General features: G+C 41.2%; 2 protein-coding genes across 2 annotated transcripts; both read right to left on the bottom strand.

The window, feature by feature from the left end:
- Nucleotides 1-666: 666 nt before the first annotated feature.
- On the bottom strand, nt 667-2,378 carry SPRR1B (small proline rich protein 1B). The gene is made up of 2 exons (XM_025393997.1): nt 2,332-2,378; nt 667-1,240 (listed from the first exon to the last, which is right to left on the bottom strand). The coding sequence occupies exon 2, from the start codon at nt 1,219-1,221 to the stop codon at nt 952-954; it is 270 nt and encodes an 89-aa protein (XP_025249782.1). The 5' UTR covers nt 1,222-1,240; nt 2,332-2,378; the 3' UTR covers nt 667-951.
- A 7,198-nt stretch (nt 2,379-9,576) lies between these two features.
- On the bottom strand, nt 9,577-10,157 carry LOC112630008 (small proline-rich protein 3-like). The gene has a single exon (XM_025393983.1). It carries the CDS (start codon nt 10,155-10,157, stop codon nt 9,864-9,866), a length of 294 nt encoding a protein of 97 aa, XP_025249768.1. The 3' UTR covers nt 9,577-9,863.
- Between the last annotated feature and the right edge of the window lie 15,432 nt (nt 10,158-25,589).

Below are 25,589 nucleotides of genomic sequence, written 5' to 3'. Positions count from 1 at the left end.
TTTGTGCATTACTCTGTGAGGACTCCAGATCTCATGTGTGTTGTTGTATATGTGTGTATGTGTGTTTGAATGAGGGGTGGGGTAGGGAGTGAAGTACATCCCTCCAGGGCACTGCAAATGCCCCTGGCAAGCACCTTAAATCTCCCTTATTCTGTTTCTGGTCCAGAGTTGGCACTCAGAGACTAGAAATGACTAATTGAGATAAAGAGCGGAGTCTGTGCGTCTTTGGAAATCTAGGTTGTAGGTATCAGAGAGAAATTAGTGAGAAGGAGCGGGTTAGCATATGTAGAAACATTACTTGAAATAAACAGCAATTGGCTGATAAGTTAGCAGTCTAAAAGTCAGATTTGGAGGGAAGGCATTCAGGATTAGTGAGTCAGAGTCAGCTTAGACAGGTGCTAACTAAACTCTGGCATGACTCATCGAGTTGCAAGAGGAGAGCCCTGCTCCAGCCCTGGATGCCCAAAGCAACAGCCTCCAGGTGGCATTGCACAACTTCCCATAGGCAGCCCAGGAATGCTTGTGGGGGCAGCCCCTCACCCTCCTAATGTGAGTATCAGATGCCTTCTGGACAAAGCCCTTTTTCACCAACCCATCTCTGTGTACAGCTCCTGCTTCATGAGGGAAAGGAATGAAGTTGTAGAGTCAATGACACACAGTCAAAAGTGGAACTGAAAGTGAATTTAATGGGGGTATAAGGGAGCTGAATCATTTGCTTTGATCTTAAGTCTCTCTTCAGATGAATTCTGAGCAGCTGAAAACTAGCTCTGGTACTAAGACCTTCAGCTTCATTCAGAGACTCAGAGTGTATAGGAAATAAAGCTTCATAGCACATTCTTTTTTGGTGGAGGCAGAATGCTAATTGCAAGGCAAATGGGACTCATACGCAGAATGAGATAGGGGATTCAGCATCCGGTGGCTGGCTCCTCAAGGGCATGGCTGTGGACCACATTACTTCTGCTTGGTCTTCTGCTGGGCTGGTGCTGGTGTGACCGTTGAAGGGCAGGGCTCAGGCACCTTGGGGTGGCAGGGCTCTGGAACCTTGGGCTGGCAGGGTTCAGGCACTTTGGGGTGGCAGGGCTCAGGCACCTTGGGGGGGCAGGGCTCCTTGGTTTTGGGGATGCATGGTTCCTGGGGTGGAGGCTGGCAAGGCTGTTTCACCTGCTGCTGCTGAAGCTGAGGGGGTGGGGTGCAGGGCTGCTTCTGCTGCTGGGAACTCATGCTTCAACAGTGGCTGGTCCTAGAGACAGAACAGATGATTTCAACAGAGAATAACTAGGGAATAAGCCATGGTGAATACCACTTCAAGTCTCTTAAAAAGCAAATGTTCTTCCCTCTTCTTGACCACAAAGAATACTTGATTAATTTCTGAGCCTTGGAAGAAGAGGAACTCAAAGATGATTTGCTCTTGCTCCACTGGAGCAAGGCCTCACCTGGTGCTCTCTTTCTTCCTACACAGCACAATAACAGGCTTCTAGCAGGAATATGAGACTCATAACACTGGATCATTGGAAATGTGAGGCTATTTGAAAAAAACCCTAATAAATTAAATCTACCCACTCATTTCTGATAAATATCATAGCTTACCATCTATGATATAACTCCGACCTCTCTAGAACACTACACAATCCCACCTCTGGCCTAGCTCAAGTGCTCATCTGTCTTAAATGTTTTCTTTGTTCCTGCTCATTCAAGCACTAACGAAACACCACAAATCACTTCATATGGGACTTTTAGGGGCTTCTCTAGAGAAAGCCTTCCATAAATCTCTGTATTCCCAAACTATTACAGAACTTGCCCTAATCACCTGGCACTGATGTTACTATTATACATTGCATTTTAGCTCTTATTTCCTGATTAAATTGTAGTATCACAGAGTACATTTTCTGCTGCTTAAATTATTTCTTTACAACCAAATTGCCAAATATAGTAAGCTCTCACAAAAGTATTTGTTGAAAGAATAAAATTTTCTGTATTAAAATTATAAATAAGAAGGAATTATAATGTCAGGGAAAGTGCTGTGGACCTGGGTTCTAGTCCTTACTCTATGACAAATTTACTATGGATCCTTGAATAAACCAACCTCCTTCTTGCTGACACAGAAAGAGTGAATGAAGAAGAACTGATAATGTCTAAAGTCTCTTCAAGCCCACAGTATGATTACTTTTAAAATGAAGATATTCCTAGAGGTTATAATTCAGCTGAACAGTCTGCATGGCTGTGACCAAATTCAATAATGAGGAAAAGAAAGAACCAAGAAGGCCAAGGAGACTCTAATAAAAATTAAATACATAGAATGGGTGCTAAAGAGTTCCAAGTAAAGAGACTGACCTGGTGTGCAGAGAGGAATACTCCGTTTGATCCCTTGGAACTGGCGTAGTGTTCCCAGCCAACTGGCTCTTTTATGCAGGGAGCAAGCCCTGCCTCAAGGAAACAGGATCTATCTGGGCTGCTGTGCCTACATTCCTTACCTGTCAGACATGATTCACCCCTCTTCCCTTATCCACCTGTTGACTCACTTTTGTGATGAAACCTGTGGCACTTGCTGTCTGACAAGGATGTCACCCGGGCTTTATCCCCCTGAGCACCCTTTGCTCCCAGGTGTAGTGTTTACAGGGAGGGTGGTGTGGGCTGAAAGAGAGAGAAGGAAGACATTCTGGGGCTGCTGGAACCAGAAACAGTCCTATCTTCTGCAAGAGTCTAATCCTCAGCACAGGTGACACTTGTAGGGCTGTTTAATATTTGAAGTGAATGTAGAGATAAACAACAGGTATTTCTGGTTCTTCTGGAAGGCCAAAGGCATGGTGACCAGGTGAAAAATAGTAATATTCTGTTAATCCATCACTCAGTATACTCTTGCCTGGCAGGGGAAAGGAGAAACTAAAATGATTCTTTTGGTTCTAAAAAGCCTTTTCTCCAAGGAGGAACTCAGGGTAAATAGCATAAGGGCAGGCTAACCTCTTTCTATGAAGGAGAGTTCTGAGCAGTGAAACTCTGGGAAGAATAGTCACATTCAGAAGCTCTGGAGCAACTTGGCCCTTTTAGTCCATCTGTTTATTCTGTTCATTGTGACAGCAGGCCCTGAAGACCCTGGTTTTCATGGGGAATCCCTTCTCTGCAGCCAACATGGGAAGGAACAAAGGAGCTGGGATTCCCTGAGCCCTTATATCAAAGTTCACTCTCCTCAAGATAAGATGAAATTTAGGTCACTAATCCAGGCCTACCTGCAGTATACAACCTGTTGCAAGTGTGGTTTTTGGAGAACCCAAAATATCCTTCAAATCCAGGTGTTGGATGGTCACTCCCTCACTATTTTCACTCATCTAAATGTTTGTAGAGCACCTGCTGGCTGCACAGCTGTGTCACCTCTCATGAACTTCAGCCCAGGACCAGCCAGCTACCACCAGAGTTTCCTCTGCTTAGCCACCGTTCTACCTTCCATTTTCACATGGTGCCTGGTGTGTAGTAGCTGCTCAGAGAATTGACAATTATAGAATAAATGAATGAATGAATGGAAGGATGGAGAGATGGATGGATGATATTATTTGCAAAGAGACATCAGAGGCTGTTTTGAGAATACCAGGAAATTTTTTATAGGGGAAATCCTTCCTTGCGGCAGGCCCTATGGTGTAAGCTGAGAAAAGCTGTAAGAGCTTAGCAAGAGAGAGATGTTTCTGTCATTTTACCCACTATGATTTGGCTGTGTTCCCACCCAGCTCTCATTTTGAATTCCCACATGTTGTGGGAGGGACCTGGTGGGAGATAATTGAATCATGGGGGGAGGTCTTTCCCGTGCTGTTCTCGTGATAGTGAATAAGTCTCAAGATAGCTGATGGTTTTGAAAAGGTGGAGTTCTCCTGTATGAGCTCTCTCTTTGCCTACTGCCATCCATGTAATATGTGATGTGCTTCTCCTTGCCTTCTGTCATGATTGTGAGGCCTCTCCAGCCATGTGGAACTCTAAGTCCATTAAATTTCTTTTTGTTGTAAATTGCCCAGTCCCTGTTTTGTCTTTGTCAGCAGCATGAAAATGGACGAATACATCCACATATCTATTTCTCTCTCTCCTTGTTTAAGTAGTCACTTCACTTTGGTCTGTGGCCACTGTCATCACCATGCCTCTTGCATCAGTTGAGCTCTTTTCTAGACTTGGACACAAGCCTCTCCTCAAACCTGCTCCCTGTAGACCCTACAAAGGGAATTATAGGCACACTTTGTTTGCAATATGGTGGGATTATCAGGCCCAAGGCAACCTGCTTCCTGCTTCTCGGTCCTCCATGCCACCAGGGCCAGGACTTGGCTATCCTGAACCTCAGCTCTGAGGCTCGGCCCCTGCCTCCCATGTCTTTCCTAGACCCATATGTCTTGGGGGAACTTTCATTCAGGATGCTCTGTAGGTGTTGACTTGATGCACTCACTTGACATATCTCCTCTCCCTCAGTCAGCGCTATTCTCAGTCTAGCTTCTAGACTTTCTCATTTTACTCTTCTGCTGTTTTTTCTAAATTACATTGAATAGCTAGGTGTAAAGACCCCCCAGCTGCTTTTTTTTTTTCACTATACAAGAAAGCTCAGTTTCCTCATCAGTAGTGCTGGATCAGCCATGGATTTACTGGGAAGCCATATGGCTGCTGATTGCAACTAATGTATCCCCATAGTCCTCTGACTTTTATGTCTGTCCTTCTCAGGATGAAAGAATGCTGCTCATTGTTTTTATTAACATCAAAGCCTGACCTTTCTTGGACTTGCTGATTAATTGTACTTGACACCTCATGGATCTCCTTGCAAATTCTCTCTGCCCCGCCTTTTATCCGTACACAGTCATATGGCTCTTTTCACGTAGGCTTGGATGGGCTTTGTGCAGAAGATACCTGATAAAGTTGCTCTGCAGGACCATACTGCATACCTCTCTCTTCTTGATCTGGGGCTCCTATGATCCTGCAGTGCAGGGCACTCATGGAATGCTTGTGTGTGTACCACTGGGATGTGTGGAGTAGTCAATACATATGGGCACAGATTTGACAAATGATGATAGTGAGGGAAAGTGAAAGAAGACAATGGATAAATACTTCCCGCCTTCATCTCCAGGACAGAAAGTTCTGAGACTACTTCTTAAAGATCATCAGAAAGTCCCATCCATGGATTTTTTATGGTTGCATAGTATTCCATGATGTTTGTATATGAATCACATTTTCTTTATTCAGTTCACTGTTGCTGAGCATCTTCATTGATTTCACATCTTTGCTAAAATATATTCTTTGTGCAATATAGATGAAGCTGAAGGCCATTATCCTGAGTGAACTAATGCAAGAATAAACCAAATACTGCATGTTCTTACTTATAAGTGGGAGCAAAGCATTGAATACACATGGACACAAAGGTTGGAGGTTGGACAATAGACACTCAGGAGTGCTTGGGGGGAGGTGGAAGATGGGAATGTGTTGGAAGGTTACCCGTCAGATACTGTGCTCACAACTTGGGTGATGGAAATCATTTGTACAGCAACCCTGAGCAAGATGTTATTTACCCATGGAACAAGCCTGCATGTGTGCCTCTGGAATGAAGAAGAAGAAGAAGAGGAGGAGGAAGAAGAAGAAGAGGAGGAGGAGGAGGAAGAAGAAGAAGGAGGAGGAGGAGGAGGAGGAGGAAGACGAGGAGGAGGAGGAAAAGGGAGGAGGGGGGAGGGGGGAAGGGGAGGAGGAAGAAACTACTATATGACCCAATAAAAAAAGAGGTAAGACACTCGTTTCAACATTCAATTTTCAATAGCTTTGTAGTAATTATAATAAAATATTTCAGGAAGAAAGTACACGTTTGGGAGGAACTAACAATTGTCGAGCTATCAGTAGAGCACCCGTATTAGGTACTTTATGTTTGAGAAGTGACTATAAAATAATGATTACAAGTATGAACTCTGCAGCCAGACTTACTGCGTTTTGGTCCCAACTGAGCTATTGGTGACTCTGGGCAAGTTATTTCCCTAACCTATGTTTCAATTTCTTTGTACATAAAATGAAGATGGTAGTAGCTATCTCACAGTGTTGCTGGGAGGACTAAATAGGTTAATAACAGCAGAGTGTTTACAAGAGTAACCGGTACAGGGATTGTTCAATAATCATTAACTGACATCATATATACCAATTAAGTTACAAAGTCACTTTCTCTCCCTTTCCCCATTATCCAAGAACCTATAAGGCAATGTCTTCGCAATTATAAATGACTAAGTACTGAAATGAAAACAATTATATTGTTACAGTCCTAAAATAAGTCAATACATTTACTGAGTTGCTATTAAAAAAAAAAGTCCCATGGACTTGACTGTCAGCTGTTCTGATGTGCAAAATGGTAATGCCTTCTTGAAGGAACATTCCTTCCTTCTCGTATTTCCCTTTGTCCATTATTCCTCTTCCTTGGGATTGCATTCCCAAATAAACTTCCTGCCCATGAGGCATTAGTGTCAGGCACAACTTACTGTAGGAATCAGGTTAAGACGATCATGAAAGAGGCACATAATTCAGGAAGCAGATATATAAACACAATCATTATAAGGATGGAAATCAATGCACAGAGCACAGAAAGTTGGACAGTTCACTGTAAGAAAGTTGAACTTGACTTAAGTTCCTTTTTTGGAGACTCTGGAAAGGTTGATGTGGCTGGGACTTGTCCTTTCCTCGCTTATCCTGGAATGCTGCATGACAATAAATTCAGGAAAGAACCCTTCTCTGTTTAGCCTCATCCCAGGGAGATTAGAGACTGAAGCTTGGTGAAGAGGCCTTCATCATTTCAGGCTTTGAAGAACATTTGATGGAGAGTCATGAGAGGGAGGATCCATTTGTCTTTGTCATGTTTCCCCACTACCAGCTTCTGAGACTGCTTTGGGGAATGTGTTGCTGCTGACCAGATGAAAGAGGCTTCAAAGTAGACTCTGGTAGACACTGTCTAGGTGGTTACTGAAGAGGTAGACACTAAGGAGAGACAGTGTAGTTGTGGACAGTGGTGAGGTGGGCTTTGTGAAAACGTGAAAGGTGCTGGACACTGGAAGACTATGTCTCTAGACCCCAGGAAGAATATGTAACAGGATATGCAGGTAAGATTATAGGAGCTGACTGGCAAGGCTACTGCCAGAAGAACACTATTCTTGTTACTTAGCAATATCTGAAAGAAAGGGGGGCAGAGGTTCCAGTGAGCTGAGATTGAGCCACTGCACTCCAGACTGGGCGATAGAGTGAGACTCCATCTCAAAAAATAAAAAAAAGGAAAAAAAATACTATATAATTCATGATGTGAAAAACAGCTATTAAAATGAACACTAACATTAAACAGCCAATGATAACTAACCACTGTTTATATTTTGCTGTATTAAGTATCGGGATTTTTTTATCTTCCATCAACCCACATGCATACACATATATATATATTAACAAAGACACATAGCATTGTAAATGGAATGAATACCAAAAAAACCCACATAAAAATGCTTTAAAGCACAATTTTTATGTGTGAGATATATTTTCCACAATAAATATGTATTTTTAAAAAGCAGTCTCAAACAATGGGAACAAGCAAGTGCATGACTTTACATTCATAATAGCTGTGTATCATAGAGTCCACTTCCCCACCCAGAATCAGCCTACTTAATTGTGATTGGTCCTGAAATTATCTCTAGACTTTCTATCACAGAATCAGCAGTAATTTGAAGCCACCTCATCATGCACATACCTAACAGGCCCAAGTGACATCATTCTCTCTTGCCAGTTTGACAACTACTCATCATCTTGTAATGATTCTTTGGACAATTTTTGTCTTATCATTTCCAAATATCTCTGAGGTCTGGCAAAACCCATTTGGAGTACCTGTGTATCATGCAGGTGTAACCTGTCACCGGCTTCACACTTCTTTGATATTATGAACCATGCAACCTGTCAAGAAATGGTTTGTTCCCCAGTGATTACTGTAGACCTTCAGAAGTTTTGTCATCCTTTCTGCTGTTACAGACCATTCTACAATATCCCAGAGCCACTCAACACAGACCTGCAAACCTGTTGGTCACCCCTGAAATAAAAAAGACAAGACTGCAGGAGAGAGTTGGGAGCTGGGAGTCTGAGGAATTATGCTCCAGGGTGATGCAGAAACATAATTTCAGGGTTACCTTAATTAACTTTTTGGGTATCAATTTCTTTAAGAAATGGAGCAACTCTACCAGGTGCTCTTTAAGTATCCTTTCACTCCTGAGGTTTTATACCTTAATTACCTACTCTTTCCTAAGTTGGTGGCCAGTTATTCACCTTACCTAAATTGTGTAATCCTAATCCCTGCTTAAAACCCACATCTTGTTTGGAATTACTCAACAAATCTGTTTCTGTGGGTTATTCTGAGGGAGAGAAAGAAAAAGAGGGATGGGGGAGAGAAAGAGAGAGAGACTGTATAGTGCGTATTTGTTTGTGTGAGAAAGATATGAATGTCCTTGTAGCAGGACGAGCCGCAGACAAAACTCCTCAGACACCGAGTTAAAGAAGGAAGGGGTTTATTCCGCCAGGGGCATCAGCAAGACTTCTGAGCCGAACCTCCTGAGCCAAGCAATTCCTGTCCCTCTTAAGGGCTCACAACTCTAAGGGGGTGCGTGTGAGAGGGTCGTGATTGATTGAGCAAACAGTGGGTACGTGACTGGAGGCTGCATGCACCGGTAATTAGATCGGAACAAAACAAAGTAGGGATTTGCACAGTGCATTTCTACACAATGTCTGTAATCTATAGATAACAGAACCGATTAGGTCAGGGGTTGATCTTTAACTACCAGGCCCAGGGTGCGGTGCTGGGCTGTCTGCCTGTGGATTTCATTTCTGCCTTTTAGTTTTTACTTCTTCTTTCTTTGGAGGCAGAAATTGGGCATAAGATAATATGGGGGTTGGTCTCCTTCCTTATTCTAACTTCTAGACAGGACTGCAAAATTATGCAAGGAAGGCACTGTGTATCCTCCACTCCCTTTTGCTCTTCCAGCTTCAGACCTCCCTGTACATGGCGGATACCCAGCAAAAGGTAACATTGCCTGAGCCAATGAGAGTAGAGCTTGTGTGAGTGATTATGTGAGTGTGTGACTATTTAAAATGAATCTGCCTTTTAATGAGTGTGTATGTGTATGTCTATATGTGTTGGGGTATCTGGAAGGTAAAATCAATAAAGAAAAATAGAATATCAAGTTCAAATATGTAGGGGTAAAGTTTTCTAGGAATAGACAGGAAATTAGTGGGAAGGATACTAAGGATTAGAGGTGGCCTGGAGCAGGCACCATGGGACCCAGGCATGACTCAGTTCAGTGCAAGAGGAGAGCCTGTGGCTTCCCAAAGTGACAATATCTATGCACCATCACAGAATACCCATTGCCATTCCAGGAACACCCCCCAAGTGTACCCCCCACACACATAGAAACATACAGTACTGGGTTTAGATAGATGACTTCTACACCAACTCCTCTGTCTCTATAGGTCCTAACTCACAGTGGGGAAACAAGGAAGCAGGAAGATTCAGTCAATGACACACATAGCCAAGACTGCAATTAAAAGCGATTTAATGAGGGATACATACATTTCTTTTCATTCGAATCTTCAGATGAACCCCGAGCAGCTGAAGACCAGAAAAACCATTAAGACTTTCTGTTTAACTCAGGGACTTAGAGAATTCTTCAGAGTGTGTGTGAACAAAAGCTTCATAGTACATATTTTTAGGATACAAATAAGAGAGAAACTATGACTTGGGGTGACAATGTATTGGTTACAAGGTCTACAGACAATTAAGACACAGAAGCAGATGGGAAGAGGGTGTCCAGCATCTGGTGGTCGGCTTCTCAAGAGCTTGTCTGTGCACCACATTACTTCTGCTCGGTCTTCTGCTGAGCTGGGCCTGAAGTGACTGTTGAAGGATGCGGCTCTGGTACCTTGGTGTAGATTGGCTCAAGGGCCTTGTTGCAGCCTGGCTCAGGGACCTTGGTGTAGCCTAGCTCTGGAATCTTGGTGTTTCCTGGTTGTGGAACCTTTGGGTAGCCTGGCTCCTTGGTTATGGGAACAAATGATTCCTGAGGCGGGGGTTGGCTGTGTTGTTTCACCTGCTGCTGTTGAAGCTGAGGGGGTGGGGTAAAGGGTTGCTTCTTCTTGTGGGAACTCATGCTTCAAAGGATGCTGGACCTAGAGACAAAAAAGTAGATTCAGTGCTTTGATTAAGTAGGAATGAAGCTAAATTCAATGCCAAACATCTTATTGCATGTCCCCAGAGGAATGAGAACCTTGAACTCCTGGGCTCTTCTCTTTCTTCCTGTTTTCTGAATTTAATATCAAAGGAAACTTTGATAATCCCCATGCAGTTTCAAAGGGAGAGAGTTAAAGTTGATTTGTTCTGCTCCATATAAGTCGTATCCTCTAAGCTTCATTTTTCCTGGTATATCTAAGAGCATACACTAGCGAGGGAGCCTAACAAGCCTTTGAGGACTGATGGGACGCCCCAGATTTGCAATAATTTGGAAAGGTCAATAGTCTAAAGTCTACTCAGTCATGCCTACCTTATGCAGTGCCATAGTTCTCATAGGAAAACTCCATCTAAACCTCCTCCTGAGGCCCATATGATCCAGCTGTGACCCTGTTTTCACATGGTGCCCACTGCACATGTTTTCTGGAAGGCTCTCCACGCCGACACTACTTCTCTGCACCTGCCCACCCATCATGGCTGTCCTCCCTGATGGTCTCATTGTAAGATTCTCCCAGGGCCTGAAGGTTTAAGGAGGTGAATAACTCCTCCCTTCTCAGGACCAGTCCCAAGGTGCAAGGCCACTTGCGTCAGCAGCGTGTATCAGCAAGATAGCAGAAGCAGGAAGAGAGGTGGCTGGAGGACACCTACCCCAGCTGGAAGACACCTACCCAGGCTGGAAGACACGTACCCCTGAAGATCCTGAAAGAGGCCATCCAGGTACAACGTAGCAGTTGCGTCAGACTAGGACACTTCCTGTTTACAGGAGGCTATAAAACGTTTGCCCTGTCCTCACTTGGGGCTGATGCCATTTTGGACCTCAGCTCGCCTGCACCCAGGCGCTCATTAAAACAGCATGTTTTGTCTCATGTTGTCTGTTGGCATGTTCTTGGGGTTCGAAATGATACAAGAACCTTACACTCATTTTCCTTATTTAGCCACAGCATGGTACATGATTTGTCCTCTCTACTATCACTCCCCATGTTGTATGTTTGCCAATTTTGTGCACGTGTTATGTTCTCTGATAGATCATAGATTTGTGTAGCAAGGAAGAATTTAACTTTTTTTTTTCTTTTTAAGAAATGGGGTCTTGCTATGTTGATAGGCTGGCCTCAAACTCCTGGGCTCAAGTGATCCTCTAGCCTCAGCCTCCAATGTTGGTGGGACTACAGAATGTGCCACTGCACCTAGATTTAAGTTTTGAACATCCAAATTGCCTAGTGCAGTGTCTTTGATGCTGACGATTCTCAAAATCATACAGATGATTAAAATATCACTAAAAGTGCTCTGGGCATGGAGTCTAATTCATTCCTCCTGCTCAAGGAATGGCACTCTAAAATAAATCACTTCCCAGTTCTGAGTCCCTGTCCCACAGCTGTAATCTGAGTGGGAAGTCAAGAAGAACTGCTTTAGTACCCTTAAGTACAAACTGCAAATCCATTTCAAATAACTATAGCCTTAGCATTGCAAGGAGACCCCAATCCAAATAAGATACAATTAAGTGAATATTAAGCAGTTTCGGGTGGGAAGTATTACCTCAGAAGATTGAGCTCCCTGGCCTCTCAGGTCTGGTTAGGAGTCTCTGGCCAAGTGGGCTTTCATAATCCCTGCTATAAGGAAGTGGATTTGGGGAGGGCTGCTTTACCTTCATTCCAGCTGTGAAACCAGGAAGGCCTCAGTTAATTTAGAAAGTTTGTTTTACTAAGGTTGAGGACACATGCCCATGACACAGTCTCAGGAAGTCCTGAAGACGTGCCCAAGGTGGTCAGAGCACAGCTTGGTTTTATATATCAGACATCAATCAACACATGTAAGATGAATATTGGTTCGGTCCGAAAAGACAGGACAACAGGAAGCAGAGATGGGGGCTTCCAGATCATAGGTAGATAAGGGACAAATAGTTGCATTCATTTGAGTTTCTGATTAGCCTCTCCAAAGGGGGCAATCAGATATGCATTTATCTCAGTGAGCAGAGGGGTGACTTTGAGTAGAATGGGGGGCAGGTTGGCCCTGAGCAGTTCCCAGCTTGACTTTTCCCTTTAGCTTAGTGATTTGGGGGCCCCAAGATTTATTTTCCTTTCATTCTTCCCCCCTTTTCTTTTGAAAAATCTTTTGGAGAAAGCATTTTAGAAGAAATTGAGTCTCTGTTCCCAGGTTTCATCTGTTCTCTCATGGCTAGGATGGTTTATTCCTAGATGGGTAGGTCCTGAGTTATTAGGAAAGCTCATTTTAGCAGGTTGTGAAATCTCTTGTTGTATGAAGAGAAAATAGTGAGAGGAAGGGAGAAAAACAAACAAAAGGAAAACCCTGGAAAATCGATATAGGGTACATTACTCTGAAGTCCATACATTAGTAGGCAGGTATGAAAGTGGTTTATATATGTAAATAGGTTGCTGTTATTTTCTTCTGAAGTTTAAGTTGTCTAGCTTCAGTTTGTAGGGTTTTAAGAAAGCACAGCTTAGGTTTCAGTGACTCTCAATTAGGAAAAATGAAGGGAAAAAGAAGGAAAAGAATTGAAAACATTATTTTGAAGACTTGTAGCCAAGAAAATTAGAATTTGGTCCAAACTGTAGAAAATAATAACAGTTGAGGAACATTAGGCAAGACTGGAATCTAACAACAGGTATACTGTAGTTTTTGAAGCATAATAAGGATACTTAATTTTCCAAATAATAAGTCCTAATAAAAACAGCATGAAGTCAATTAAATTTGTTTTTCAAAATTTTATAAACCATCTATAAAATTTTAATCTTGACCATAAGATATAACTTCCAGAAACCTTTTATAATCTTTATGACATTTATTAAGGAGTTAGTTAATGCCTTTACCTTTTTATGCAGCTTGCCCCTCTGTGTCTTTTAATTGGGGCATTTAGCCCATTTACATTTAAGGTTAATATTATTATGTATGAATTTGATCCTGTCATCATGATGCTGGCTGGTTAATTTTGTGGACTTGTTAATGTAGTTGCTTCATAGTGTCTGTGTACTTCAGTGTTTTTGTAGTGGCTGGTAACGGATTTTCCTTTCCATGTTTAGTACTTCCTTCAGGAGCTCTTGCAAGGCAGTTCTGGTAGTGATGAAATCCCTCAGCATTTGTTTGTTTGAAAAGGATTTTATTTCTTGTTCACTTATAAAGCTTAGTTTGGCTGGATATGAAATTCTGGGCTGAAAATTATTTTCTTTAAGACTATTGAATAGTGGCTCCCAATCTCTTCTGGATTGTAGGGTTTCTCCTGAGATGTCCGCTGAGAGTCTGATGGGCTTCCCTTTGTAGGAGACCTGGCCTTTCTCTCTGACTGCCCTTAACATTTTTTCCTTCATTTATTTGACCTCGGAGAATCTGAAGATTATCTGTCTTGGGGCAGATTTTCATGTGGAGTATCTTATTGGGGTTGTCTGGATTTCCTGAATTTGAATGTTGACCTGTCTTGGTAGTTTGCAGAGGTTCTCCTGGATGATATCCTAAAGTGCATTTTCCAACTTGGTTCCATTCTCCCAGTCTCTTTCAGGTACTCCAATCAGTCATAGGTTCTGTCTTTTACACGTTCCATAGTTCTCAGAGGTTTTATTGATTCCTTTTCATTCTTTTTTCTCTAATCTTGTCTGCCTGCCTTGTTTCAGCAAGGTAGTCTTCAAGCTCTGATATTCTCTCTTCTGCTTGGTCAATTTGGCTATTGATACTTGTGTTTGCATCACGAAATTCTGGTGCTGTGTTTTTAAGCTCAGTCAGGTCCTTTATGTTGCACTCTAAATTGGTTATTCTAGTTAACAGCTTCTGGAATCTTTTATCATAGTTCTTAGCTTCTTTGAATTGGTTTAGAAGATAATCCTTTAGCTCAGTGAAGCTTGTTAGTACCCACTTTCTGAATCCTACTTCTATCAGTTCATCCATCTCTGCTTCAGCCCCATTCTGTGCCCTTGATGGAGAGGTGTTGCGATCATTTGGAGGAGAAGAGACATTCTGGCTTTTGGAATATTCAGCCTTTTTGCATTGCTTTTTCCTCATCTTTGTGGATTTATCTCCCTTTGACGTTTGAGGCTGTTGACCATTGGATAGGGTTTTTGTGGGGTCTTTTTTTTTTTGCTTTTCTTTTTGAGGTGGAGTCTTGCTCTGTCGCCCAGGCTGGAGTGCAGTGGTGCGATCTCAGCTCGCTGCAAGCTCCGCCTCCCAGATTCATGCCATTCTTCTGCCTCAGCCTCCCGAGTAGCTGGGACTACAGGTGCCCGCCACCACGCCCGGCTAATTTTTTATATTTTTTAGTAGAGACGGGGTTTCACTGTGTTAGCCAGCATGGTCTCGATCTCCTGACCTCGTGATCCACCCACCTCAGCCTCCCAAAGTGCTGGGATTACAGGCATGAGCCACCATGCCCCGCCTTTGTGGAGTCTTTTTTGTTGATGTTGTTGTTACTTTCTGTTTGTTTGTTTTTCATCTAACGGTCAGGTTTCTCTTCTGCAGGTCTGCTACAGTTTGCTGGGAGTCCACTCCAGACCCTGTTTGCCTGAATATCACCAGTGGAGGCTGCAGAACAGCAAAGATGGCAGCCTGCTTCTTCCTCTGGAAGCTTCGTCCCAGAGGGGTACTGACCTGATGCCAGCTGGAACTCTCCTGTGTGAGGTGTCTGGCAACAGCTGTTGTGAAGTCTCACCTAGTCATGAAGCATGGGATCAGGGACCTGCTTAAGGAAGCCATCTAACTGTCCCTTAGCAGAGCTGGTGCACTGTGCTGGGAGAATCCCTCTCATCCAGATCAGTTGGACTCTTCAGAGCTAGCAGGTAGGAAAGATTAAGTCTGCTGAACCTGAGGCCATGGCTGCCACTTCCCCAGGTGCTCTGTTCCAGGGAGATGACAGTTCTGTCTGTAAACCCCTAGCTGGAGTTGCTGGAATTCCTGCAGGGAGGCCCTGCCTGGTGAGGAGGGATGGATCCAGTTTCCACCTAAAGAAGCAGTCTGGCCATGATCTGCCATTGCTGCTGTGCTGTGCTAGGGGAGTACTGCCCAGTCCAAACCTCCCAGTTTCCTTAACACTGACAGGGGAAAACCACCAAGTAGAACTACAGTAATGGCAGCCACCCCTTCCCGCAGGAACTCAGTCATCTAAGGCATACTCTAGGCTGCTGTACTGGCCAGCAGGGATTTCAAGCCAGTGGATCTTAGCTTGCAGGGTTCCTTGGGAGCAGGACCTGCTGAGTGAGGTTATTTGGCTCCCTGGTTTCAGTCCCATTTTCATGGGAGTGGATGGTTCTCCTGCCTCACTGGAGTTCCACTTGCCATTGGAGTAGGTAAAAACTCCTGCAGCTCAGTACCTGCCCAAACAGCCTCCAATGGGAGCAGCTGTGGTGGGTCTGCCCAGTTTTGTGCTTGAGACCCAAGGCCCTGATGGTATAGGGCCATGAGGGGATCTCTTGATTCTTGGACTACAAAAATCCATGGGAAAAGCATAGTACCCTGGGTGGGTAACAGTCCTTCACCACATCCCTTGGCTGGAGGAGGGTGGTCCCTTTGTCCTGTGTACCTCCCAGGTGAACCATCACCCCACCTTGCTTTTCCTTGCTCTCTCTGGGTCATGCCATCCACCTAGTCAGTCCCAATGAGATGAACTGGGTACCTCAGTTGGAAATGCAGAAATCACCCACTTTTTGTGTTTTTCTTGCTGGGAGCTGCAGACTGGAGCTATTCCTATTCAGCTATTTTGGCTCCTCCCCTCCAGTAATTGAATTAAATGTCTGTGGATTAAATTCTCCAATCAAAAGACAGAGATGGGCAAAATGATTTAGAAAACATGATCCAATTATATGCTGTCTAGAAAAAATTCTTTTTAGATTCAATGATACGAATTGGTTGAAAGTGAAAGGATGAAAATAGATATTTTATGCAAATAGTAACTAAAAGAGAACAGAGGCGGTTATATTACTATCAGATAAAACAGACTTTAAATGGAAAAAAGTTGTAAGAGAAAAAGAGGATATATATATATATATATACACACACACACATATATATATAAATATATACACACACACACATCCAAAGGTATAATACAGCTTTCAGCTATATATATCTTTCAGATATAACAATTACAAATATTTATGTACCTAATATCACACCATCAAACATACAAAGTAAAAACTGACAGAATTGATGGGAGAAATAGACAATTCCACAACAATAGCCAGAGACTTCAGTATAACACTCTCAATATGAATAGAGCTAGCAGACAGAAAATAAGTAAGGAAATAGAGGACTTGAACAACACAGTAAACCAACTAGATCTAACAGATATACACAGAACACTCTATCCCACAACAGAATGTACATTCTTCTCAGGTGTATGTGGGACATTTCCTAGGATAAAATATATGTTAGAACAAAAATTAAGTCTCAGTAGATTTAAAAAGATATATATCACACAAGGTATCTTTTTCAATGAGCAGGATGAAGTTAGATGTCAATAACAGGAAAAACTGGAAAATTTACCAATTTATGGAAATTAACACAATCTTAAACAGTGGATCAAAGAAGAAATAACAATGTAAATTAGAAAATATTTAGAGATGAATGAAAACAAAAACACAACATATCAAAACCTAAAACGGGAAAGCAGTACCATGGGGGAAATTTATAGCTATAAATGCTTACCTTAAAAAAACAAGTAAGATCTCAAACCAACAGCCTAACTTTACAACTTAAGGTACTAGAAAAAGAACAAACTAAACAGAGCTAGAAGAAGGAAAGAAATAATGATTAGAGCAGAGATAAGCGAAACAGAGATAAACAATAGAGAAAATCAATAAAACAATAGTTATTTGAAAAGATTAACATCATTGACAAACTTTTAGTTAAATGGAATAGGGAAAAAAAGATGAGAGACTCAAACCACTAAAATAAGAAATGAAATTGGGGACATTATAGTGATTCTACAGAAATGAAAGGATTATAAGGGAGTGTTATGAACAATTGTACACCCAGAAATTGGGTAACCTAGATGAAATGGATAAATTCCTAGAAACACAAAACCTACTGAGACCAAATCACAAGGAAACAGGAATTCCAAATAGATCTATAACTAGTAAAGATATTGAATCAGTAATTGAAAATATTCCTGTAAAGAAAAGTCTTGGACTTGATGCTTCACTGGGGAATTCTATCAAACACTTTAGGAAGAATTCACAGCAATCTATTTCAAACTTTTCCAAAAATTAAAGCAGAGGGAACCCTTTCTAACTCTTTTTATGAGGTCACCATTATCTTGATGACAAGCACAGATATAGGCACTGACAGAAAAGAAAACTACAGACCAATATCTCTTAAGAACACTGATGCAAATATCTTTAACAAATATTAGCAAGCTGAATTCAGCAATATGTTAAAAGGACTATATGCCATGACCAAGTGGGATTTATTCCTGAAAGTAAGAATGGTTCAACATATGAAAATTGACCCTTGTAATATATCACATTAAATTAACAAAGAAAAGCATCACATAATCACCTCAACTGATGCAAAGAAAGCATTGGACAAAATTCAACATTCTTATATTATAAAAACTCCCAACAAACTAAGAATAGAAGAAAGTGTTCAACATTCTAAAAGTCATGAAAAAGCCACAGAAAACATCATACTAAATGGTGAAAGACTGAAAGGTTTTTCCTTAAGATGAAGAAAAGGCAAGGATGCCTTCTTTTGCCACTTGTATTCAATGTAGTTCTGGACATTTTAGCCAGAGTAATTAGACAGGAGAAAAAATAAAAGGCATCCAAATTGGAAAAGAAGTAAAAATTATCTCTGTTAATAGATGATATGACCTAAAGATTCTATAAAACATTGTTAGAACTAGTAACAAATTATAGCAGGATACAAAGTCAATGCACAGAAATCAATTATGTCTATATGTACTAACAATACACAATCAAAAGGAAATTAAGAAAATAATTTTATTTATAATGGAATGAAAAAGAATAACATACTTAGGAATTAACAAAGGGAGTTATGGACTTTACAATAAAACTATAAAACATTGTTGGAAGAAATTAAAGGAGACATAAAATAAATGGAAAGACATCTGTGTTCATGACCTGGAAGACTTAATATTGTTAAGATGTCAATGCTACCCAAAGTGACCTACAGATTCAGTGTAATCTCTATCAAAATCCCAATGATATTTATTGTAGAAATATGAAAACTCATCCTAAAATCCATCTGGAATCTCAAGAGATCCTGAATACCCAAAAGAATCTTGAAAAAGAAGAGCAAAGCAGAAAGAGCTACACCTGTTAATATCAAAACTTATTATGAATCTCTAATAATCAAAACAGTGTGGTACTGGCATGAATACAGACATTTAAACCAGTAGAATACAACTGAGAGCTCAGAAAGAAACCATCAAATATATGATAAAGTTGTTTTTCAAAGGGCAGCCTTTTCAACAAATGGTGCTGGGAAAACTGGATATCCACATGCAAAAGAATAAGGTTGGATTCTTGCTTAGGAACTCATGCAAAAATTAAACTCAAGGTGGATCCATGACCTAAATGTAAGACCTGAAACTATAAAGCTCTTCAAAGAAAACATAGGGTAAAAACTTTACAACACTGAATTTAGCAATGATGTTTTTGAATATGACACCAAAGGCACAGACAACAACAAATAATAGATAAATTGGACTTAGAAAATTAAAAAAAAATATGTATACAAAAGAATGTCTTCAACAGAGAGAAAAGGATCTCACTGAATGGGAAAATATATTTGCAAGTCATATATATCATATGGGATTAATATCCAGAAGGCATAGAGAAGTCCTGAAACTCAACAACAAAAAAACCCAAATGTCCCAATTAAAAATAGAAAAATTAGGCAAATAACATGCCAAAGCATTTATTTAAATAAGTTCAGAAAACATTGGCCAAGGTATGCCATGGCCAATAAGAACATGAAAAGATACTGAACATCACTAATCATTAGAGAAATGTAAATTAAAACTATAATGAGATACCACCTCATACCCATTAGGATGGCTACCATCAAAACATCAGAAAATAAGAAGTGTTGGTGAGGACATGGAGAATTTGGAACTGTTATGCACTGTTGGTAGTAGCTTAAAATGGTACAGTTGCTCTGGAAAACAGTACAACATTTTCTTAAAAAATTAAAACTGGGGCAGGTGCCCAAGATGGCTGAATAGGAACAACTCCAGCCTCCAGCTCCCAGTGTGAGCAACACAGAAGATGGGTGATTTCTGCATTTTCAACTGAGATACTGGGTTCATCTCACTGGGGAGTGCTGGACAATCGGTGCTGGTCAGTGGGTGCAGCCCGACCAGTGAGAGCTGAAGCAGGGCAAGGCATCGCCTCACCTGGGAAACACAAGGGGGAAGGGAATTCCTTTTCCTAGCGAAGGGAAACTGAGACACACAACACCTGGAAAATCGTGTAACTCCCACCCTAATACTGCACATTACCAAGGGTCTTAGCAAATGGCACGCCAGGAGATTATATCCCACACTTGGCCCAGAGGGTCCCATGCCCACGGAGCCTCCCTCATTGCTAGCACAGCAATCTGAGATCTAACTGCAAGGCAGCAGCAAGGCTGGGGGAGGGGTGCCCACCATTGCTGATGCTTAAGTAGGTAAACAAAGCCTCTGGGAAGCCCAAATTGGGTGGAGCCCACCGCAGCTCAAGGAGGCCTACCTGCCTCTGTAGACTCCACCTCTGGGGACAGGGCATAGCTAAACAAAAAGCAGCAGAAACTTCTGCAGATGTAAATGTCCTTGTCTGACAGCTTTGAAGAGAGCAGTGGTTCTCCCAGCATGGAGGTTGAGATCTGAGAACAGACAGACTGCCTACTCAAGTGGGTCCCTGAACCCTGAGTAGCCTAACTGGGAGACATTCCCCACTAGGTGCAGACTGACACCTCATACCTCACATGGCTGGGTACACCTCTGAGATGAAGCTTCCAGAGCAAGGACCAGAGAGCAACACTCTCTGTTCAGCCATGTTCTATTTTCTGCAACCTCTGCTGCTGATACCCAGGCAAACAGGATCTGGAGTGGACCTCAAGCAAACTCCAACACACCTGCAGCTAAGGGTCTTGACTGTTAGAAGGAAAACTAACAAACAGAAAGGACACCCACACCAAAACCCCATCAGTACATCACCATCATCAAAGACCAAAGGCAGATAAAACCACAAACATGGGGAAAAAGCAGGGCAGAAAAGCTGGAAATTCAAAAAATCAGAGCACATCTCCCCCACCAAAGGAATGCAGCTCATCGCCAGCAATGGAACAAAGCTGGACAGAGAATGACTTTGACGAGTTGAGAGAAGAAGGCCTCAGTTGATCAAACTTCTCAGAGCTAAAGGAGGAACTACATAACCAGAGCAAAGAAACTAAAAGCCTCGAAAAAAGAATGGATGAATGGATAATTAGAATAATCAATGCAGAGAAGACAATAAAATAACTGATAGAGATGAAAACCATGACACAAGAACTACGTGAAAAATGCAGAAGCTTCAGTAACTGACTTGATCAACTGGAAGAAAGAGTATCAGTGATTGAAGATCAAATGAATGAAATGAAGTGAGAAGTTTAGAGAAAAAAGAGTAAAAAGAAGTGAACAAAGCCTCCAAGAAATGTGGGATTATGTGAAAAGACCAAATCTACATCTGATTGGTGTGCCTGAAAGTGATGGGGAAAATGGAACCAAGTTGGAAAACACTCTGCAGGATGTCATCCAGGAGAAATTCCCCAACCTAGTAAGGCAGGCCAATATTCAAATTCAGGAAATGCAGAGAATGCCACAAAGATATACCTCGAGAAGAGCAATTCCAAGACACATAATTGTCAGATTCACCAAAGTTGAAATGAAGGAAAAAATGTTAAGGGTGACCAGAGAGAAAGGTCAGGTTACCCACAAAGGGAAGCCCATCAGACTAACAGCAGATCTCTCAGCAGAAACTCTACAAGCCAGAAGAGAGTGGTGGTCAATATTCAACATTCTTAAAGAAAAGAATTTTAAACCCAGAATTTCATATCCAGCCAAACTACATATCATAAGTGAAGCAGAAATAAAATCCTTTACAGATAAGCAAATGCTTAGAGATTTTCTCACCACCAGGCCTGCCCTACAAGAGATCTTGAAGGAAGCACTAAACGTGGAAAGGAAAAACCAGTACCAGTCATAGCAAAAACATGCCAAAATGTAAAGACCATTGATGCTAGGAAGAAACTGCATCAACTAATGAGCAAAACAACCAGCTAATATCATAATGACAGGATCAAGTTCACACATAACAATATTATCCTTAAATGTAAATGGACTAAATGATCTAATTAAAAGACACAGACTGGCAAATTGGATAAAGAGTCAAGACCCATCAGTTTGCTGTATTCAGGAGACCCATCTCACATGCAGAGACACATATAGGCTCAAAATAAAGGGATGGAGGAAGATCTACCAAGCAAATGGAAAATGAAAAAAGGCAGGGATTGCAATCCTAGTCTCTGATAAAACAGACTTTAAACCATCAAAGATCAAAAGAGACAAAGAAGGCCATTATAATGGTAAATGGATCAATTCATCAGGAAGAGCTAACTATCCTAAATATACATGCACCCAATACAGGAGCATCCAGATTCATAAAGCAAGTCCTTAGAGACTTATAAAGAGACTTAAACTCACATAAAATAACAATGGGAGATTTTAACACTCCATTGTCAACATTAGACAGATCAACGAGACAGAAAGTTAACAAGGATATCCAGGAGTTGAACTCAACTCTGCACCAAGTGGACCTAATAGACATCTGCAGAACTCTCCACCCCAAATCAACAGAATATCCATTCTTCTCAGCACCACATCACACTTTTTCCAAAATTGACCACATAGTTGGAAGTAAAGGACTCCTCAGCAAATGCAAAAGAACAGAAATTATAACAAACTGTCTCTCAGACCACAGTGCAATCAAACTAGAACTCAGGACTAAGACACTCAATCAAAACCGCTCAACTACATGGAAACTGAACAACCTGCTCCTGAATGACTACTGGGTACATAAAGAAATGAAGGCAGAAATAAAGATGTTCTTTGAAACCAATGAGAACAAAGATACAACATACCAGAATCTCTGGGACACATTTAAAGCAGTGTGTAGAGGGAAATTTATAGCACTAAATGCCCACAAGAGAAAGCAGGAAAGATCTAAAATTGACACCCTAACATCACAATTAAAAGAGCTAGAGAAGCAACAACAAACACATTCAAAAGCTAGCAGAAGGCAAGAAGTAACTAAGATCAGAGCAGAACTGAAGGAGATAGAGACACAAAAAACCCTCCAAAAAAATCAATGAATCCAGGAGCTGGTTTTTTAAAAAGATCAACAAAATTGATAGACTGCTAGCAAGACTAACAAAGAAGAAAGGAGAGAAGAATCAAATAGATGCAATAAAAAATGATAAAGGGGATATTACCACTGACCCCACAGAAATACAGACTACCATCAGAGAATACTATAAACACCTCTATGCAAGTAAGCTAGAAAACCTAGAAGAAATGGATAATTTCCTGGATACGTACACTCTCCCAAGACTAAATCAGAAAGGAGTTGAATCCCTGAATAGACCAATAGCAGGCTCTGAAATTCAGGTGATAATTAATAGCCTACCAACCAAAAAAAGTCCAGGACCAGATAGATTCACGGCCGAATTCTACCAGAGGTACAAGGAGGAGCTGGTACCATTCCTTCTGAAACTATTCCAATCAATAGAAAAAGAGGGAATCCTCTCTAACTCATTTATGAGGCCAACATCATCCTGATACCAAAACCTGGCAGAGACACAGCAAAAAAAGAGAATTTTAGACCAATATCCCTGATGAACATCAATGCAAAAATCCTCAATAAAATACTGGCAAACCGAATCCAGTAGCACATCAAAAAGCTTATCCACCATGATCAAGTGGGCTTCATCTCTGGGATGCAAGGCTGGTGCAACATATGCAAATCAATAAACGTAATCCAGCACCTAAACAGAACAAAGACAAAAACTATATGATTATCTCAATAGATGCAGAAAAGGCCTTTGACAAAATTCAACAGCCCTTCATGCTAAAAACTCTCAGTAAATTTGGTATTGATGGAACATATCTCAAAATAATAACAGCTATTTATGACAAACCCACAGCCAATATCATACTGAATGGACAAAAACTGGAAGCATTCCCTTTGAAAACTGACACAAGACAGGGATGCCCTCTCTCACCACTCCTATTCAACATAGTGTTGGAAGTTCTGGCTAGGGCAATCAGGCAAGAGAAAGAAATCAAGGGTATTCAGTTAGGAAAAGAAGAAGTCAAATTGTCCCTGTTTGCAAATGACATGATTGTATAATTAGAAAACCCTGTCATCTCAGCCCAAAATCTCCTTAAGCTCATAAGCAACTTCAGCAAAGTCTCAGGATACAAAATCAATGTGCAAAAATCACAAGCATTCGTATACACCAGTAACAGACAAACAGAGAGCCAAATCATGAATGAACTCCCATTCCCAATAGCTTCAAAGAGAGTTAAATGCCTAGGAATCCAACTTACAAGGGATGTAAAGGACCTCTTCATGGAGAACTACAAACCACTGCTCAGTGACATAAAAGAGGACACAAACAAATGGAAGAACATACCATACTCATGGATAGGAAGAATCAATATTGTGAAGATGGCCGTACTGCCCAAGGTAATTTATAGATTGAATGCCATCCCCATTAAGCTACCAAAGACTTTTTTCACAGACTTGGAAAAACTGCTTTAAAGTTCATATGGAACCAAAAACGACCCTGCATTGCCAAGACAATCCTAATACAAAAGAACAAAGCTGGAGGCATCACGCTACCTGACTTCAGACTATACTACAAGGCTACAGTAACCAAAACAGCATGGTACTGATACCAAAACAGATATATAGACCAATGGAACAGAACAGAGCCCTGAGAAAAAAAACTACACATCTACAGCCATCTGATCTTTGACAAATCTGACAAAAACAAGAAATGGGGAAAGGATTCCCTATTTAATAAATGGTGCTGGGAAAATTGGCTAGCCATATGTAGAAAGCTGAAACTGGATCCTTTCCTTACTACTTATATGAAAATTAATTCAAGATGGATTAGAGACTTAAATGTCAGACCTAAAACTATAAAAACACTAGAAGAAAACCTAAGTAATATCATTCAGGACTTAGGCATGGGCAAGGATTTCATGTCTAAAACACCAAAAGCAACAGCAACAAAAGCCAAAATTGACAAATGATCTAATTAAACTAAAGAGCTTCTGCACAGGAAAAGGAACTACCATCAGATTGAACAAGGAACCTACAGCATGGGAGAAAACTTTTGCAATCTACTCATCTGACAAAGGGCTAATATCCAAACCCTACAAAGACCTCAAACAAATTTACAAGAAAAAAACAACCCCATCAAAAAGTGGGCAAAGGATATGAACAGATACTTCTGAAAAGAAGACATTCATACAGCCAACAGACACATGAAGAAATGCTCATCATCACTCTCCATCAGAGAAATGCAAATCAAAACCACAATGAAATACCATCTCACACCAGTTAGAATGGCAATCATTAAAAAGTCAGGAAACAACAGGTGCTGGAGAGGATGTGGAGAAATAGGAACACTTTTACACTGTTGGTGGGACTGTAAACTAATTCAACCATTGTGGAAAACAGTGTGGCGATTCCTCAAGGATCTAGAACTAGAAATACCATTTGACCCAGCCATCCCATTACTGGATATATACCCAAAGGATTATAAATCATGCTGCTATAAAGACACATGCACACATATGTTTATTGCAGGACTATTCACAATAGCAGAGACTTGGAACCAACCCAAATGTCCATCAGTGACAGACTGGATTAAGAAAATGTTGCACGTATACACCATGGAATACTATGCAGCCATAAAAAAGGATGAGTTCGTGTCCTTTGTAGGGACATGGATGCAGCTGGAAACCATCATTCTCAGCAAACTATCGCCAAGAACTGAAAAACAAACACCGCATGTTCTCACTCATAGGTGGGAACTGAACATGAGATCACTTGGACACAGGAAGGGGAACATCACACACCATGGCCTATTGTAGGGAGGGGAGAGGAGGGAGGGATAGCATTAGGAGATATACTTAATGTAAATGATGAGTTAATGGGTGCAGCACACCAACATGGCACATATATACATATGTAACAAACCTTCACGTTGTGCACGTGTACCCTAGAACTTAAAGTATAATAAAAAAAATTAAAACGTGTTACAATATGATCGATAAATTCCATATGTGGGTATATACTTCAATTAATTG

This window comes from Theropithecus gelada, chromosome 1 (assembly GCF_003255815.1).
Source record: "Theropithecus gelada isolate Dixy chromosome 1, Tgel_1.0, whole genome shotgun sequence".
NCBI lineage: Eukaryota > Metazoa > Chordata > Mammalia > Primates > Cercopithecidae > Theropithecus > Theropithecus gelada.
The sequence above is the reverse complement of the archived record's forward strand: the minus strand, read 5'-3'. Positions and strand labels throughout refer to the sequence as shown.

Coding starts and splice junctions, on each gene's coding strand:
- LOC112630008 (XM_025393983.1), bottom strand. CDS start 10,157: ATGAGTTCCCACAAGAAGAAGCAACCCTTTACCCCACCCCCTCAGCTT.
- SPRR1B (XM_025393997.1), bottom strand. CDS start 1,221: ATGAGTTCCCAGCAGCAGAAGCAGCCCTGCACCCCACCCCCTCAGCTT.